At 52.6% G+C, this 16,999-nt stretch overlaps 5 protein-coding genes across 5 annotated transcripts; 3 read left to right on the top strand and 2 right to left on the bottom strand.

Moving 5' to 3' along the window:
- Positions 1-2,238: 2,238 nt before the first annotated feature.
- EsH8_III_001419 (uncharacterized protein) lies at positions 2,239-4,573 on the bottom strand (the record flags this gene model as incomplete). The annotated part of the gene is made up of 2 exons (XM_083263144.1): positions 2,239-3,411; positions 3,467-4,573. The coding sequence occupies 2 exons, from the start codon at positions 4,571-4,573 to the stop codon at positions 2,239-2,241; spliced, it is 2,280 nt and encodes a 759-aa protein (XP_083123631.1).
- Positions 4,574-5,877: 1,304 nt separating this feature from the next.
- EsH8_III_001418 (reactive mitochondrial oxygen species modulator 1-domain-containing protein) lies at positions 5,878-6,431 on the top strand (the record flags this gene model as incomplete). Its single annotated transcript, XM_083263143.1, has 5 exons — positions 5,878-5,935; positions 5,985-6,011; positions 6,067-6,096; positions 6,156-6,246; positions 6,299-6,431. The coding sequence occupies 5 exons, from the start codon at positions 5,878-5,880 to the stop codon at positions 6,429-6,431; spliced, it is 339 nt and encodes a 112-aa protein (XP_083123630.1).
- A 1,257-nt stretch (positions 6,432-7,688) lies between these two features.
- Positions 7,689-9,621, top strand: EsH8_III_001417 (GMC family oxidoreductase; the record flags this gene model as incomplete). Its single annotated transcript, XM_083263142.1, has 4 exons — positions 7,689-7,711; positions 7,765-7,951; positions 7,999-8,741; positions 8,805-9,621. The coding sequence occupies 4 exons, from the start codon at positions 7,689-7,691 to the stop codon at positions 9,619-9,621; spliced, it is 1,770 nt and encodes a 589-aa protein (XP_083123629.1).
- Positions 9,622-9,685: 64 nt separating this feature from the next.
- EsH8_III_001416 (pepsin-like aspartic protease) lies at positions 9,686-11,184 on the bottom strand (the record flags this gene model as incomplete). The annotated part of the gene is made up of 3 exons (XM_083263141.1): positions 9,686-10,850; positions 10,904-10,944; positions 10,999-11,184. 3 exons carry the CDS (start codon positions 11,182-11,184, stop codon positions 9,686-9,688), a joined length of 1,392 nt encoding a protein of 463 aa, XP_083123628.1.
- A 3,265-nt stretch (positions 11,185-14,449) lies between these two features.
- On the top strand, positions 14,450-16,136 carry EsH8_III_001415 (uncharacterized protein; the record flags this gene model as incomplete). The annotated part of the gene is made up of 4 exons (XM_083263140.1): positions 14,450-15,121; positions 15,198-15,296; positions 15,350-15,559; positions 15,621-16,136. 4 exons carry the CDS (start codon positions 14,450-14,452, stop codon positions 16,134-16,136), a joined length of 1,497 nt encoding a protein of 498 aa, XP_083123627.1.
- Positions 16,137-16,999: the final 863 nt, after the last annotated feature.

Raw genomic sequence — 16,999 nt, 5'->3', positions numbered from 1 at the left:
CCTCACTGGGCTAAGACCAGTGGGGTAGGGAAGCTAATAACCTCCGGCAACGTCAAGAGTGGTGCATTGATATGGGTGAGTTCCTGGGGCTTCTTACTAAATTCAATTGTTGATTTCGTTGGAAATATCAGGGCTCTTTCCGTCGTATTGCAAAATGACAAGCTCGATAAACGTAAGTTTGCCGAAGTATGGTTCAAATGGTAGTGGCTTTGTGTGATTTGACTGAAGGGGGGGCATTTTTGTACATTAAATAAGTATAAAAAAACCTGGGTTCCGATATCAGCTATGGAATTGATCGTTATCTGTTAAACTGGATCTTCTGTGCTATGTAGAAGAGAGAAAAGGAGGATGGTGCCTGAGGATGCTTGTGTTTACGTGAAGCTTGGAAACGTAGAGAAAGGACCGATGGAACTTGGGAGCCAAGATGGGAATTGATACAAATTATTATTCAATGATGTGGATTGTGAGATTATACGACGTGGATAAGTAGAGAATGATATCTCTGACATAAAAAAAGGGCCATATGGGATAGACGACGGAGGGACAGCGCGCGGCATTCACCCAGGAATTGGATAGGTGCAACATTTGGATGAGTCGGTGAGCGAAATATCAATTCGGGAGAACTTCAAAAAGACATAAAGAGGCCCAAAGCAGTTACGTACTGGGAGGGGGAGGGGAGGTACATGTGTCGGCCGGGTGCTTTGTCGAAGAAAGGATAAAGTGACAGAGATGCCAAGGTTTGGACACCAGCGCTGATAAGAAGGCGTTGAACAAGAAACGAATAGATGGCATCAGACTTAAATCCCCTTGATGAGGCTCGTCTGCTGATCCTTTTGACATATACACGCTCACATTCGGTTCAGAGCCAGTTCGAGATAGCGAGCGATGCTTTGGCTCGGCGCCCCCAAGGTTCTGATGGGTCACCCGTGGCGAATTCCTTTTGCTTCGTCCCTCTTCCTCTCCCCTAGTGCATCTCGTGGTGCTCCTCTGCCACGAGGTGACATTGCGCAGTAGGTCGTTTTGGTGGTTGAACGTCCAGCCCCCCTTTCGAGGTCAGGGTCAAGTCTCAATGGAACGTGCGAAATGGAGAAGCCATCCCGGGGCAGGACGATGCCAACGCCGTCAGGTGTTTAGACAGCGAACTGGCTCTCCCCACAATCGCCCGGTCTCCCGCGGCATTGTGCGACTCTGCAGCCGGCCATCTCGAGTGTGCGGGACCTGCTAGTGCCAATGTAGCCGCCCGTAACTTATGTGATGCCCAAGGAGGCAATGACCAGGAGCAGCCGCAATGTCCTTTCTAAGTGCTGCATCGCCATGACTCCTGCCGTCCTACAGTTTAAAACCGCCGAGGGGAAAGAGGGGGCGGTTGCCAAAACATTGACGGCTTCCCGTCAGCGAGACCCGAAAATGGATAATGCCGTAAACAAAATCATGCACCTGCCAAAGCCAGGGAGCCAGCCAGCCTCGCTGTCGATAACAACATGGGCCGCAACCGAATGGCTTGCGGCGGGGCGATGATATATGCACACATGCATGGCCCAATCGTTACTGGGACGGATGACATTCAAAAGAGGGAAGCATCACATCACATTGGGCATACTTGTAGAAGATTAAAGGTCCTTATATTTCAACCCGTACTATGCAAACATTAATCTCGTCATCCTCCCCTGCTGCTGGCCAGTATTCTACACCCACCCTGTGCACCAGGCCAAGGCCTAGCAGCCCGCATGCATGCATGTAAGCGCATAATAAGCGCGAGACATCCGTCGGGATGGTGCAGCTAGCACATGTCTTTTGCAACAAAAAAGCGTCATCACAGAATTTCTTTTTTGGCCAGTTTAACAAAAAAGGTCGTCGTCGTCCATCATCCCGTTTCCCGTTCCTGTTTGCCCGAATCACACAAAAAAAAAAATTTACCCGTGCTGCAGCGCGATCAAATAGAACTCAAAAGGAGGACTCGAGAAAGAGAACGAAGCAACGCCTTCCCCACCCATTTGTTTCCCCCAACCGTCCCTATTTCCCGTGAGAAAGAGACAAAGGGAAGAAAGCGTTGTTCTCGCCATTCATACAGTAAAAAGGAAAAAAAGAGTAGTAGATACATAGGGAACAGCGACGTCGTTGAGGTCGGTGGGAAACGAATGACCGCTTCCAATGCAAAAAAACGCCATAGGTATGTGCAACGCCAGCGAGGAAGTGCGTGTCTAGAGAATTGAAATCGAAGTGTTGAGCAGGCCACCGTCAGTGACGGGAGGTTGGCTCAGGCTGCCAGCCATTGATGTAGGCCATGAGGCCCATGCCTATGATCACTACGCTAAGCATAGAAGCATAGGGGACCCCGGCCATCAAAGCTTGGTCCTTTGCCAGCTTACCCGGTACCGTGGTGGTAAGTGGCGTGATGGTGTTGGCCCGCGACAGCGTCGGCTTATCGCTAGGGTCCTCCGCAGTGGACTCGGTCTGTTCAGCGGCAGGCGCCAAGTCAGCAGAGCCGTCGGTTTGGACAACGGATGTTGTCTTGTCAGCGGGCACTTGTTTGCGACCGCGCCGTCCCCGGGACTGTGAACGGGGTTTCTCCGCTGCTGCCGCTGCCGCCGCCGCCGCCTGTCTGGCCTCCTCGTCTCTTCGGAGCTGGAGAACCATTTCCGCCAAGGTTTTGCGGTCTGCGTCACGTTCCGTCTCGGCCTTCTCGCACCTTTGCTTCCAAGCCTCCATTTGTTGCTTGAGGTCGCCCATCTCCGACACCATAAGATCGATCTTGGATTGGAACCGTGCAGCAATATCTTCAGTGCTTTCCGGCGTCGGCTCCTTAGCAATAGGCTCGGCGTCCGTCATCTCAACGTCCTGGGCGTCTGGACCCTCGCGAGGAGGCTCGAACGCTTCCGCCAATAGAGCTTCAGTGTCATGTTCTTTGGGTGCGCCATTGGTATCTTTTGACACGGTGCTGTCCTCGAGGATCTTTGCCATGTCTTCAGCCAGTTCCCTTGCTTCACGTTCCTTGCGGAGCATGTCTTCCAAGTCCCTAATCCGCGCAGTCTGGTTGTCCATATCCTTCTTGGCGTTGTTCAAAGCTTCCGTCAATTGAATGATTTGGTGCAAGTTGTCGCGTCCAACGGGTGATGTGTTGTTGCTAGCTGTGGAGTGGGTTTTCGGGCGTTCGGTAGTGCCTCGCTTCAACGAAGGCACGTCAGGCTTCTCCGGAAGGGGTTGTTGAGGCGGAGGAGCAGGAGGATCGGAGAATCTAGTCTTTGCATCGGTGCGAAAGGGCAGAGCGTTGCCATTGGGAAGCTGTCTAACTGGCTCGGCGCCCTCGGGCTTTTCGAGGTCCTTGACATCGTCTTTACTTAGCAGTGCATGAATAAACTGCCCAGTTCGGGAAAGGTCTTGGGATTGCAGTCGTGCGCTTCGCATTTCATTCTATATCTGGATTAGCAGTGGACTGGCAAGAGTAAGCAGGCAGGTATGCACTCACGTGTAATCTCTTAACGATATGCTCCGTGGTAATGGGTGTTAATAAGAACCCGCGAGCAGCTGCACCGTTGGGCTGCATACCGCCCATATTCTGAGGGGCCATCATGCGTCCATTGCTAGCCATGGACGCGTTGCTCCCAGTCCTGCCGCGGTACGGCAAGGGCCCTGGGGATGGCATCATCATACCACCGTTGGCAGGATCCAAATCGCCAAAGCTCATGTCCATGACATTACTGGAGGGGCTCATGAAGCCGGCGTGCTCGACCTTGGCAGCGACCTTGTGATGGACGACAGTCTTTTGATCCTCGCTCACGATGTCGATTCCGAGCTCCAGATGATCACCCGTCTGTAGTTCGTGCGGTTCGGATTCGCGGTTCTCTTGCGAAAGGCGGGTACCGTTGACGAACGTTCCGTTGGAGGACTTGACGTCGCGAATGTAGATCTTGCCCATACGGTCTGCCCAGATTTCCGCGTGCTGCCTAGATAGCACTTTACTATCGAAGTAGCCGTTCGTGGCAGTTGGGATCGTCTTCTGGTTGGTTTGGCGACCGATACGGAGACTTTCGGGGTAGAAAGGCACCGAGATAGTTTTGCGCTCAAAGGTGCCGTTCAGCGACAACAGATAGAGCACGGGCTGGCCGCTGGGCATCGGGTCACCTATGGGTCTTGCCCCGAGCCCTTGCTGCGACATCATCTGCGGTTGCCCTGGGGCAGCCTGCAGCGAGGTGCCTCCATTGATTCCATTCATAGGCGAACGCATGACCGGCCTGCCAAAGTCGCCTTGGCTCTCGGGTTTGCCTGGTGGCCATGGTCCTTTGGGCTGCGGCCGCTTGCGGGAGGCGGTGCTCGACCATGAGCTCATATCGGAGTTTGTAGAGGCCGGTGTGCCATTTGGTTGCGAGTTGTTCGTGGCGACAGTGGTAGTTGAGGAGTTTGACGAGGTAGACGACACCGAGGAGGATGAGTTGCTTCGCTGAAGCGTCTTCCGCGGCATGAACATGCCTCTAACCTCTTCTGGATTCATTGAATTCAGACTTTGTCCGCCATTACCATTCCATGCCGGTCGATTGAGTTGCTGGAAGCTGGGAGGGCTTGCGACGGCAGTCATGAGGAAATAATCGTCGGGTGATGGTAGGTAAGGATCGTGTGACGAAGGAAGTCGGATTAGGGGCAGGAGATGCCGATCGAAGGGTATCGATATTGTAGTTGATCTAGGGGACGTCGGGGGCTCTTTCCGTCACCATTCGCACCGCAGCCCGGAGGGTATCGCAGAAATCGCTGGCCAGGAAGAAGTCGAAAAGATGCCAGTACGTGTCGATGAAGCACGCGAGCGGTAGAAAGGGATGATGCTGCGCTGGCCAGGGAAAAATATGTCAGCGATGATGTCGCGGCAAGGATAGGGGTGGGCAGCCAATTGGCGCGACCCAGGCGGCCTGCAACAGGACGGAGGGCCACAGAAAACCGGGCCAGGGAGGCTCAGACAGAATGAGACAGTACCTGCAATTGAAAGGGAGCGGGCAAAGGGTGGTTTTGGGCACCTCGTTCGACGACAAGCAGACGGGCTCCGTTGTTAGGTGAGGTTGAATCTAGGATTTGGGAAAGAACAGAGGTCTCGCCCCGTCTCGCTAAGCGCCTAGCGTGTGCACTGGGGGGACCCGTGGTCGGGCCAAACAACGCTCGGAAACACGCGCCGGAGCCGACATGGGAGGGCAGACAGGGAGGGGAGGGGTGGCCCGGTTGACTGAAATTTCAGCACAGCACAGGCCCCGAGGCCGTCACCGGTTTACCAGAGACGGGCAGATAAAGGCTTGATCGTCGCAACGTAGGATCAGGGCTGTTCGGGAAGAAAAGAAGTGAGGTGAGAGGAAGATGGTGCTGATCCGGTGAAGGCGGTCTGCCATTCCCTGTGCTGTAGGTACATAGGTGGGATCCACCGCCCACTGCGCTTATTGCTGGCGCTGAGCGATATCCTGAGCACGTGACAGTCCAGAGAGCCCACAGTAAGGCTGATGTCATTCTTCCGAGGCTAACACTGTGTTTCTCACGGCCAATGGCGGCCAGCCAACCAACTCATGCTCCTGGAGAACTGCTGCGTGGCCTGTGCATCGGGTGACCCTGACATCGTTGTCAAGATCCACTCTCTGCCACCTCAGCGGATACCTCACCTGCTCTCCTTCATTTTGCCGAAGAACTGCCGTACCCCGGATTGGATTCGTCCAAAGCTCTAGTGGCACCCCCAAGGCTGGGTCGGCTGTAGCAAATTGGAAGAGCTCCTCCAACCCACCGTCGCAAACAAAATCACCATCACGATCACGTACGACTCGACAGGTTGAGCAGCAATAGCAAAAGCTCGGCCAATCCCCGCGACACAAATCTTCGGTTGATTCCCAGAGACTACAAGGCTCCTTCACAATGCCTCCCGTTCCTGCGCAACACGGCGGTGCCATGGGCCCTTCCGTCTCCGACAAGCGTATGAACCTTTCCTCCAACGCCGACGAGCGCAAGCTGACCTTTTGCAGTCAAGATGGGTGCCATGATGGGTGGCAGTACGTTCCCAATGCTTTAAAAATACCAAGGAGCATAGAACTGACTTTGTAACAGCTGTTGGAGCTGTCATGGGTTTCGTCTTCGGTTTGTCGCGCCTCCTCCCCATGCCTGATTGGACCTGGCTAACCCACTGCTCCTCACAGGCTCGGTCAACATCATGCGCTACGGCGCAGGCCCCAACGGCATCATGAGAACTCTGGGCCAGTACATGCTTGGTTCAGGAGCCACTTTTGGGTAGGTCAATCACGTTCCAGCCCTCCCGAAACCGAAGCTGATGTTCGTCCAGCTTCTTCATGTCCATCGGCAGCGTTATTCGATCCGATGCGTCCCCCATTGCCGACGAGGCTTTCCGAAGGGCCCAGCGAAGACCCATCATCATGTACGGCCCTGGCTCTGAATTTTCGAAGCGTCAGCAATAAGCTAGAGGAGGCCAACCGAAATACCCTGTATATCATCATGTAGGAAACTAGTAGGCTGTCGAGAGCACGGCGTGATGCTTCAACACCGGCATCGAATGGACGCTTGTATAATAGGTGTTTTGGGCATATCACGACTACACGAGAAAAGTTATTGCATCTTCACAAGTCGGCACTTCAAGATCGCAAGGGCCCGTGCCAGTGCCAGTGCCAGTGCTAGTGCCAGTGTCATTGCCCCTTTGCCTTCCGTCTCCCATTAAGAGCTTCGAGAATCTCAACTCATCCCGAACAAATGGATTGGGTATGCCTGTTTCCTAGTCGCAAATGCTCTTGCTGCTGGTCGACGTCGGGTTCAATCCTGGAAAATCGACAATTGTTGTCCTTGTCACCCGCAATGAAGTCCATAGAACGACAGCACGTTGCCCCCTTTTATTTTATCGTTGTAACGCGAGTCCAGTACGAGGGGAGCGAGGAAGCCCTGTCATGAATTTGCGGGGGTTCCAGGGCATGCGTCAGCACCCAGTGGACAGGCGGGGTGTTGCCATCGGCCGTTCCTGTGCGACGTCAGGCAACCGGCCGCGCCATTCGGGGCGTCAACTGTCCCACAACCGGGACCAACGCCCGCTGCATGTCAATAGACTCTTACTCTTCCTCGACACTGTCTCGACTCTCCCTTATGGCTCAAGTGTATCCCTATTGCAAATTCCCAGTGGAACTCTCTACACTAGCAACGACTCCCCTGCTACGCCACCGGAATCCCGCAAGACATGGCTTACTCAGCGTGCATGCTGAATTGATGATTACACAATAGTAGGGTTGCAACGTGGCTGTTGTCTTGCCGTAGCAGCCTGCTTGAAGTTGCCATTAGCAGCAATGGAACGCCCTTCTAGGTCTAGTCCACTCGGGAAGTGGTGCTGAATCTCGACGCCACGCATCTCTGTTCCCCTAATTATGGCTTCAGAACCATGTCAAGGTCTTGGTTTGCCGTTCAGCTGCGTGTTGTGGTTCCCCGATGCGTCCTTCGACAATGGCGGAACAAGACATTGCGGAATATCCACCAGGGCTTGTGGACTCGGCTTCGAATACAAATATCACCAAGCCCTTCCCGTCAATATGAACCGTCACTACCCCGGGAGTCTCACGAAAGTCCTTGACTGATTTCACTGCCCAATCACCACCCCCTCCCTTAGTACACATCAGACAATGATGTTGAGATCTCGTCTTTGGGTGGCTATTTTGACAAGTCTGGCTGGAGTCACCATGGCTGAGGTTTACGATTATATGTAAGTGGTCACATTTGGGACCATCTGCGACTCATCGCTAACGCTGGTTCTAGCATTGTTGGCGGAGGCACTTCCGGCCTAACCGTCGCAGCTCGTCTCACTGAGGATCCCAAAGTGTCGGTTCTTGTTTTGGAGGCCGGTGCCGATCGCTCCGAGGACTTGTTGGTGTTGGCGCCCGGGCTGTTTCCCGCCATGTACGGCAATCCGGACTATGATTGGGACTACAAGACCGTTCCCCAGGTAGGCCTGCGTCCTGGCCGCTAGGTATCAACGCTAACAGTCGCCAGACTTCGGCCAACAACAAAGTCGTCGCCTTCATCCGCGGTAAGCAGTTGGGCGGCTCCAGCGCCATGAACTTCATGTTCTGGACTCACGCTTCTCAGCGAGACATCGACAACTGGGGCGAGCTGGGCAACAAGGGCTGGTCATGGGACACGCTTGCTCCATACTTTCGCAAGTCGGAGTCGTTCGTCGTTCCATCCGCACAGCAAACAAGTGACCTGCTTCTCGGCTACGTCAACCCCAGCGTCCACGGAACCGCTGGACCGATTGTCAACGAGTACCCCAAGACCTACAGCCCCTTTCTCAAGGCATGGCCGCAAACTCTCGAAAACCTTGGCCTAGGCGTGAAAAGCGACCCCCGAGATGGTGTCGCTGTCGGAGGTTACGTGAACCTGCTCAACATCGACAATGCGACGCGAAGCTATGCTGCAAATGCCTACCTTGGTCCAGCACGTCAACGTCCCAATTTAAAGGTTGTTACTGAGGCCTTTGTCAACAAGATCTTGTTGAAGAAGACTCGAGGTGGGGTCGAAGCCACAGGTGTCAGATGGACTCAGGGGACTGAAAAGCACGAAGCAACCGCTTCGAAGGAGGTCATCCTTGCCGGAGGCTCTGTGGCCTCACCGCAACTGCTTGAAGTATCTGGTGTCGGCGATAAGAAGCTGCTGACAAAATATGGTATCGAAGTGTTTGTGGACAACTCCAATGTTGGCGAGAATCTGCAAGATCACGTCTACGTCCCTCTCGGGTACGTCTAACTGACTCTCCAATCTTTGTGGTATGGCTAGTTTCAACCGCTAATATATTCCAGTTTCGCCACAAAGCCTGGTTTACTAACCAATGAAGACTATGCAAACGCAACCTACTTCCAGGAGCAGCTCGACCTGTACCTCCAGAACAAGAGTGGTCGTCTGTCTTCGGCAGGTGCCAGTTCATCACTCTTATCCCTCAAGCAAATCGCATCGACCCTGGACCTTGCCGCACCCTCTCTCAAGAGCAGCCTTCCCGGCTTGGCTGACCAATACCGGCTTATTCTTCAGAACCTCAAATCAGGGGCAGTCTCTCAAGAGATGACCGTCGAAGGAGGCATGTCGCCCCAGTTTTCGTCGGACACGTCCAAGCTCTTCTCAGCTGGTTCGGCCGGCAACTTCCTCTCCCTCCTCGGCGTTCTCGAGCACCCCTTGTCAAGAGGCTCCATCCACATCCAATCCGCCGATGCTACCGTCTATCCCGCAATTGACCCCCGCTACCTTTCCAACCCGCTTGATGTGCAGCTGCTGAAAATCATTGCACTTCATCTGCAGACCATCGCGCGGACGAAGCCCCTAAGCGACCTTCTCCAGGGCGACGGTACAGTTTTCCAGCCCGGATACCACGAGCTCACGGCGAGCAATGTGGAAGATTGGATCCGTAGCAGCATGCAGAGCGAGTATCACCCCTGCGGTACATGTGCCATGCTGCCGCGGGCAAAGGGTGGCGTCGTTGATGAGAAGTTCAAGGTCTATGGGGTCAGCAACCTGAGGGTGGTTGATGCTAGTGTTTTCCCGTTGATTCCGAGAGCAAACACACAGTCTCTTGTCTATGCTGTGGCGGAGAGGGCAGCGGACGTCATCAAGGGCGCACTCTGAATGACGAGCAAGTTTCTATTATACTAGCAATGGGCTCTTCAATAATACAAAAATGACATGTTGTCTACAAAATCAAAGCAAAGGCCGCAAGTGCCGCGGCAGCCAAACCCATAGCGGGGCTTGCAACGCTTCCAGCACTGTCAGGGGTCGCAGAGGGCGACGGGCTCGCAGTGCCGTTGCCACTCGTCGAGTTAGCCTTCAGGTTCGCGATGCCCAGATAATACTGGTCGGGGTTGCCTCCGTCCCAGACAGTGTAGTACGCCTTCAGCAAGGGGCTACCCAGGATCCAGATGGAGATGCGCTCGTCAACGGGCTCGACGGGGTTCAGGAACAGCGTCTGGCAGATGCCGGGGTGGCCGGGGTACTCGCCCAAGTTGAACGCATCCTTGGGCACAGTCAAGTTTACCGCCTGCTCGCGGAATCCCAGCGTGAACGTCAACTCGGGCTCGAGCGCCTCGACCTTGTCGCACGGCGCGCCCCATACGCCAAGCGGGTCGATCTGGGTGATGTCCTCGCTGATGGCAGCGTAGATGTCCTTGGCAGTCTGGTAGTCCGGCGTCTGCAGGAACGCAGTGCCGGTATCGGCGAGGGATACGCCGGCGGGGAAAGGGGCGCCCCCGTTGGAAGAGTCGGTGACGGTCTTGCCGTTGATGTAGAACTGGGGCGAGTCAACGAACCAGCCGCCGCCGAGGGCGCTGACAGTCATGTTGAAGTCGACCTTCTTGAGCTCGCCCTCGTAGCGGTCTTTGTTGACGCCGCCAAGGGTAATTTCCCCAGGCGCGCTTCCCTCACCGGAGTTCAGGTAGATGGAGAATAACGGCTCGGGCACGTCGCCATTTCCCACGAGGGTCCAGAACCATGTTGAGAACGACGTGTTGGTCTTTGTGGAGAAGTGGGAGAAGCCCGGGGGTCCGAGGCCGAAGATGCCATCGATGGAGGGCATCTCCTCGAAGGCCTCGGCAAAGGTGTCGCATAGCAGGAATGTCTGGTTCGAGACGGTGAGGTTGCCGATGGTCACGGTGTCAGTCACGACGGAGCCCCCAGCGGATTGCGCGACGGCGTAGGGTACGCTTTTGCCGCCAGTGTCGAAGTCCGTTGAGATGTTGTAGCCGGGCTTGGAGGAGAATGTTGTGGATTTGGAGCTGTCGAACAAGGTTTCGGAAGTGCAATTTTTGCAGGCTGTTGAGGGGAGGATGAGGTCTGTTGAGCCGGTGTCGAAGAGAACGACGCTGTATTGCGTGTTAGATATGCCGGGGAGTTGGGGATAGAGAAGGTAGCCTACTGTTTTTGAGGGGGAGTGCCAACTTCAACTTCTCCGTACCACTGACTTGGTGTTAGCAGGCGGCCTTCACTCTTGATCAAGGCTAGGAGGCTTACCTGAAGGTCGAAGTTCTCGAACCAGTTGTTAATCGGGATGGTACCTGCGGATGACCGCTTGCTCATAGTTCTTGGCTTTGTGACCGTCGTACGGCGGCTGTGAATCTTGATGTTTAACGGGTCGGCGGCCACAGATTGGCCCAGTGCCATCAGGGCAACGGCCCCCGAGAGTGTGTCGAATCTCATGTCGATAAAAGTTGGTGGTGATGTATCAATGGCAAGATATCAAAGAAGAGCAACCCAATGGTATGTAAGGTGACGACGTGTATGTGGAAGACGCGCTGTTTGGTGATGTTCATCATTCATCTTTACAAGATTCGACAGAGCAGCTTTTATAAGTCACGTAGGAAGACAACATTTCCGGATCCTCTGTATTCCCAATCAATTCTAGGTTGTCAAAATTAGAAATCCCCACGATTGCTCAAACGACGCGCGATGATGTGGATGTGCATCCTCCAGGCACCTGTTATGACAAGGGTCGCGGAAATTTTCATGATGTCGTTGCAACTGGGGCTGACCCAACAAACATTGCCAAAGGGACGAAGATGCCTTGGCTGCGCCGGGGGTTTTGGGACTTTGGTTGTTGAGTTGCTGGAGGCTGGTCATCTCGCTAATGAAAAAGAAGAATAGTCCCATGCACTTCTAGTCCAAAATCGCGCTGCTTCCCAGTGATCGAAGGGCTGACGGCACTGCTAGCTGATCCAAAGTCCCGTTGCGCTGCCGCTGCCCACATGCCGCTTATGCCGAATGCGTGTGCCTGGAGGGCGGAGCTGGGCTGTGGAGGATGCGCTTTTTTGGCTGTAGCCTGCGCGTTGAGCCGGGCTGAGCCATGCCATTGGACACCAAGCGGTGTCTTGCGGCAGCAATTCCGCAATGCAACCCCAAGAAAGCTTGGTTCTTGAGGTAAAAGGAAGGGAGGAGGAGAGTTGGAGAGGTGAGAGGTAGAGAACGAAGAGTTGGACTTCGTCGTCTATTTCGAAGAATTTGTAGACCAGGATCCCACCCCACGGAACCCTTTCCGGCTTACTTGGCGGGGGATGCTGCCCTGCCTCATGCAATAGCGCGGCAAGGCATGGCCTCTTTGGTATATTATTCTCAATTCCCGGATCGTTCGTCTGCGTCCTCGATATTATTTGCTAGCCGTATGGATGAATCTTGCCTTCGTCGATCCTTGGCTTAGCTAGCGTTTCATTAATCATCTTCGTCTGCGGAGGATGCAGCATGGCCTGCATGATGGCCGAACCCGACGAGGACTTTTGCAAGTTTCAACCAGGTATTTTACTTTCGGGGGCAACTAATCACTTAGCTGTATTCTTTCATTATTTCGCCGAATCCAAAGGCAGCTACTTAGCCACTTTATTTTCGTGAGGACTGGCAGTGCTCGAGCAGGATATGTGTATGCAAACGGCTGCTGTGAGTTAGCACGGGTTTTTTTTTTCTTACTGCTTACGACGCCATCAGCAATGGCAGTCTCAACGCAACTGTTCCCCACTAGGAGGATCGCGAGTGATCTATGACAGGGTTGGTATTCAATGACAATCCTATCCATCTCGTAAGTAGCGTGAATGAATATTGGCGGCATTTAACGCCCCCGTCTTCAATCAACGACAAATACACCACGTGGGTGGGAAAATTCACTAGAGTTGCGACGTTTGTATTCCAAATAGCTGTCCATTTATAACCTAGATAATTGGGAGTTGTAAAGCGCCTACGTCACTCATCCTTGGTACGGGCATGCTAGGCAGGATGAAGAACAAAGCCCAGCCTACAAGGACACGAAAGTTGACTTGCACCTTCTTCTGCGTTGCCAAGAGGTTAGAAATAAAAATGAAAGTAAAAGTTAAACAAATTCCCTTGTTTCAAGCGCCATATTGCCTTTGCTAGAGAACTGGCTCTGGAACACGGGCTTCAAGTTCTGAGATCGTCCCGGGTATTATGCCGACTACTGAACCAAGGTTACTAATACCGTTATGTCAAAGTGCATTTACTTACTTGAGTGCTACAGACCGCAATAAAACATGTGTCCTGGCATGATGACGTCTTAAGTGCATGCGAAGCTTGTTTTGGCTTGGCGCTGCATCGCCAATGTTGTTAGATCTAGCAAACATGCCAGGGCTGGGATGCTGGTCTTGGCACTGTTGACTGATCACGATGCTTCTAATCTATCTAAGCGACACTACATATATTTGTAGAGAACTTGAGGACCTTTCAACGTCGGAGTCATGGAGCTAAAGTGTGTATTATATCTTCTCTCTTCCTATAAAGCGCATGGATTTAATTGCTCGCTTACAAAAACTATCATACTTATGCTAATGACTACTGGATCAAAGCCATTGCCAAGTACATGTTAGTTGTGGGCTGCCAAAATTCTTTGCAAGAACTTGTAGACCGAAAGGCCATCCTGGGAACAGCAATAACCCGATGCAGTGCATTGGATTCCGAAAACAGGTGCAACTGTCCCAACTCGCTGGGTAACATGATACTTTACCGACGAAGATGGTTTTGCCGGTTTCGAATCGAGATATTGAGCCGACGAGTGAGGCGGGATTAATTGAATGTGTGACAAAAACTTGCCTCGAGGTTTTATCTTTAGGGCCATCTTCTATCTCCGGCGCCCGCAGCGGACAATAACCAAGTGGCGGGTTGCAGCTGCGCTAAGGCAGGGTGTACCTTATCTTATGCATGCATTTTGCAGCCCCGGGACCGCGAGCGAGCCAACAAAGGGTTCATCGGGAGTCCCCGCCACTCGGCGACGTTCCGGCTTTGCGGAGCTCCGACGCCACCGGATGCCGTGTTCGGCGCCCCTTTGGGTCCCGAGCCAACTGCAACATTCTACATTTATACTATGGGACCAAAAATTCATATTTAGAGGCGTTCCTTGCAGTTTAATCCATTGACGCTTGATTTTGTGAATGCCTTGAGCGGAACCACCCGGCCCCATTGTATATCTACCCGCGCTCCTCTCGACAAGGTTGTCGGAGATTCAATCAATACTCGACTGACCCCCACATTATAATATCAAATGCCTGGTCACGTAAGTGAACCAACTGCCAGGGACCTGTGCGGAGAAAATGTCGCCTTTGAGGGCGGTTTTGAGGTCATGCTGGCGGAATCACGACACTGGACCCCGCGATGGCGACACACCCCACGCCAAGGGCGAGCGAATCATCAGCGCTTCGCAGCACATCATCAGCCGTTGCAACCCACACGAGCGGCCGCTGTATTATCTAGCCGTTCTGCAGTCTCCAGTCGCCGGGAGATTGTGGCCAACTTGAAACCTCCTCTAGCGTAGCGAAATGGCCAGTTTATCGGGAAGCGGGATAGATAAATCAGGTATGAACTCCCAGAAATCTGTATGAACGGACGTCTCCCCTCACGTTATCACCTCTAATCGCTTGAATCCCATCAAATTAACTCACTGGACTCATTAGAGCTGTCACCTCTGCTCGGAATGGGGTCAGAGCACGAGAACGCGTCTGCGTCTCCCAAGGGAGTGATCGCGGGTGAGTCGTTCTCCGATGAGGCGTCAGTCGGACAAAAGAAAGTGCCATGGTGGTCCTACATTTGGGACTACGAGCCGGGTCGGTCGCGAGAGGAGCGTGTGTTCATCCAGAAGCTTGACTTCTTTTTGATAACGATGCTGAGCTTTGGCTATTTTATCAAGAACCTCGATCAGACGAACATCAGCAATGCGTTCGTTAGCGGTATGAAGGAGGACCTCAATATGAACGGTAACGAGATTAACCTCATCGATACCGCATGGACTATTGGTTACGTCGTGGGCCAAATCCCATCGCAGATTGTCCTCACCAAGGTGCGGCCATCTATCTGGGTGCCATCTTGCGAGTTGATCTGGACCGTCTTGACGTTTTGTCTGGCGGCGGCGAAAACATCCAACCATGTGATTGCCATCCGTTTCTTCGTGGGGTTGGCTGAGTCCATCTTCTACCCTGCAGCGCACACGATCTTAGGATCGTGGTACAAGCCATCTGAGCTCGGAAAGCGAGCATGCATTTTCCACGCTTCTTCCGCTGCGGCCGGCATGTTCTCGGGCTACCTTCAAGCCGGCGTTTACAAGGGCCTCAACGGAATCCATGGTCTTCCTGGATGGAAATGGCTATTTGTAAGCCCCCTCAAATCCCTTATTCCGTGATGAAAGTGTGGGGCCACCCGAATACTGACTTGGCATCAAATCTCAGATCATGGATGGAATCATCAGCCTGCCAATCTGCATTGCTGGTTACTTCTTCCTACCCGATCTTCCTGAAAACACGCGTGCGTTCTACTTGAACGAAAATGTGAGTTGATGTGGCACCAGTATAGCTCTATTTACTGACAACTGGCATAAAAGGACCGCCAACTAGCGAAACAGCGCATGGCAAGCGTCGGTCGTGCTCCTCGAACCAAACTGGGACGTTCAGCTCTTACTCGAATCTTTGGTAGATGGCACGTCTATTTCCTGACGATTTTGTACATCATCTTCATCAACATCGGTCCATCTGGCAGCGTTAACCCCTTTTCGCTTTGGCTCAAGTCCAGGGGCGAGTCTGTGGAGAAAATCGTAAGTTCACTCCTGTAAGATGTTGAGCCATGATTTCTTAGAGTGCTGACTGCGACTATAGAACATTATTCCTACAGCCTCCTCTGCAATCCAGCTAGTTCTCACTGTCTCCTTCGCCATTATCTCCGACGCCATCCGTCACCGCGCCAGCATCATGTCTATTTCCACCTTCCTTGGCGGCTTCGCCGCCCTGATCCTAGCCATCTGGAACGTCCCGGATGGTTTGAAATGGTTCGCGTTCCTCCTGCAGCGCGCCTCCGTGCCGTATGGCCCGCTCAGCATGAGCTGGACCAACGAAATCTGTGGTGCCGATGCCGAAGAGCGAGCCATCGTCATTGGGATTATGAACTCGCTGGGATACGCCTTCAATGCCTGGGTTCCCATCTTGACTTACCCACAAGTCGACTCCCCCAGGTTCAAAAAGGGTTTCATCTATTCGACTGCTGCCTTTGGGGCACAGGCTATCATCACGGCTATAGTTGCGTACTTATACAAGAGGGACAAGAAGAAGCAAGGAATCAAGAAAAGGGACGAGGAGGGTGTGACAGCCCCGGCTGCAGTCCCCAACGTGGAATAGATGCAAGTCTAGAAAATATCCATGGCTGGCATGCGGTGATTTAGAGCCTGGTCTTCTGAGGGATCTGCACCCTCATGAAACCGGAGAGTTTCGCAATAGAGCATGAAGAGAATCTTGGAGTCTCATCGGGGATGATTGAAAGCATTATTAGTTCTTATCTTTATGACTAACGATTGCATTGATTCGAGGGGCATGGAGCATGTTTGGAATTTTGGCATTTCGGCATTTTGAAACATTGATATTGAGCATGCATTCTGATCTAGTCGCAATATTTACTCTGCATTTTGATTTATGCACTCATAAACTAGACAGAACCTAGCGTTTGGTTATCATAGTCGAGAATATAGAGAGTTTCAGAAGTATGCCACAGAAGAATTAATAGCCTTTCACCTCCTTGAAGACGGAATCTGAGATACATCATCGGTGGTACATTTTTATTTGAAATTTTTACATCTGTTCATCAACCAAATTGACTCGAAATGTTGCCTGCTCTTTAGTATTTTTTTACCATCAAATTAATATAATTATCGACTGAGCAGGCTATAAATTAAGACTCCACAATATCCACAGTCTTTAGCTTCCAAGTCTGCGTAGTGAAGATGATTCCCTGTATTTATGTCAGACGCTGACCCGCAGCAATATACTATGAGGTTATCACTATGCGTTTTATTGTCTAGGGATCTTCTAGCTGGAGACCATACCACTCTATGTAAAGACTAGATGTATAGACTATAGAAGGTCAACGTGCTCTGGTCTAACTATATACCGAATTCTTGTAGTTCTATTCTTCTTTTGCAATTATTTCAGCAGCTTGCTCAGCGAGTGCAAATGTCGCAACTTGAAGATGTGCTGAAATTACAACA

This window comes from Colletotrichum jinshuiense, chromosome 3 (assembly GCF_051148585.1).
Source record: "Colletotrichum jinshuiense chromosome 3, complete sequence".
NCBI lineage: Eukaryota > Fungi > Ascomycota > Sordariomycetes > Glomerellales > Glomerellaceae > Colletotrichum > Colletotrichum jinshuiense.
Note: the sequence above shows the minus strand (reverse complement) of the source record. Positions and strands in the feature narration are given on the sequence as shown.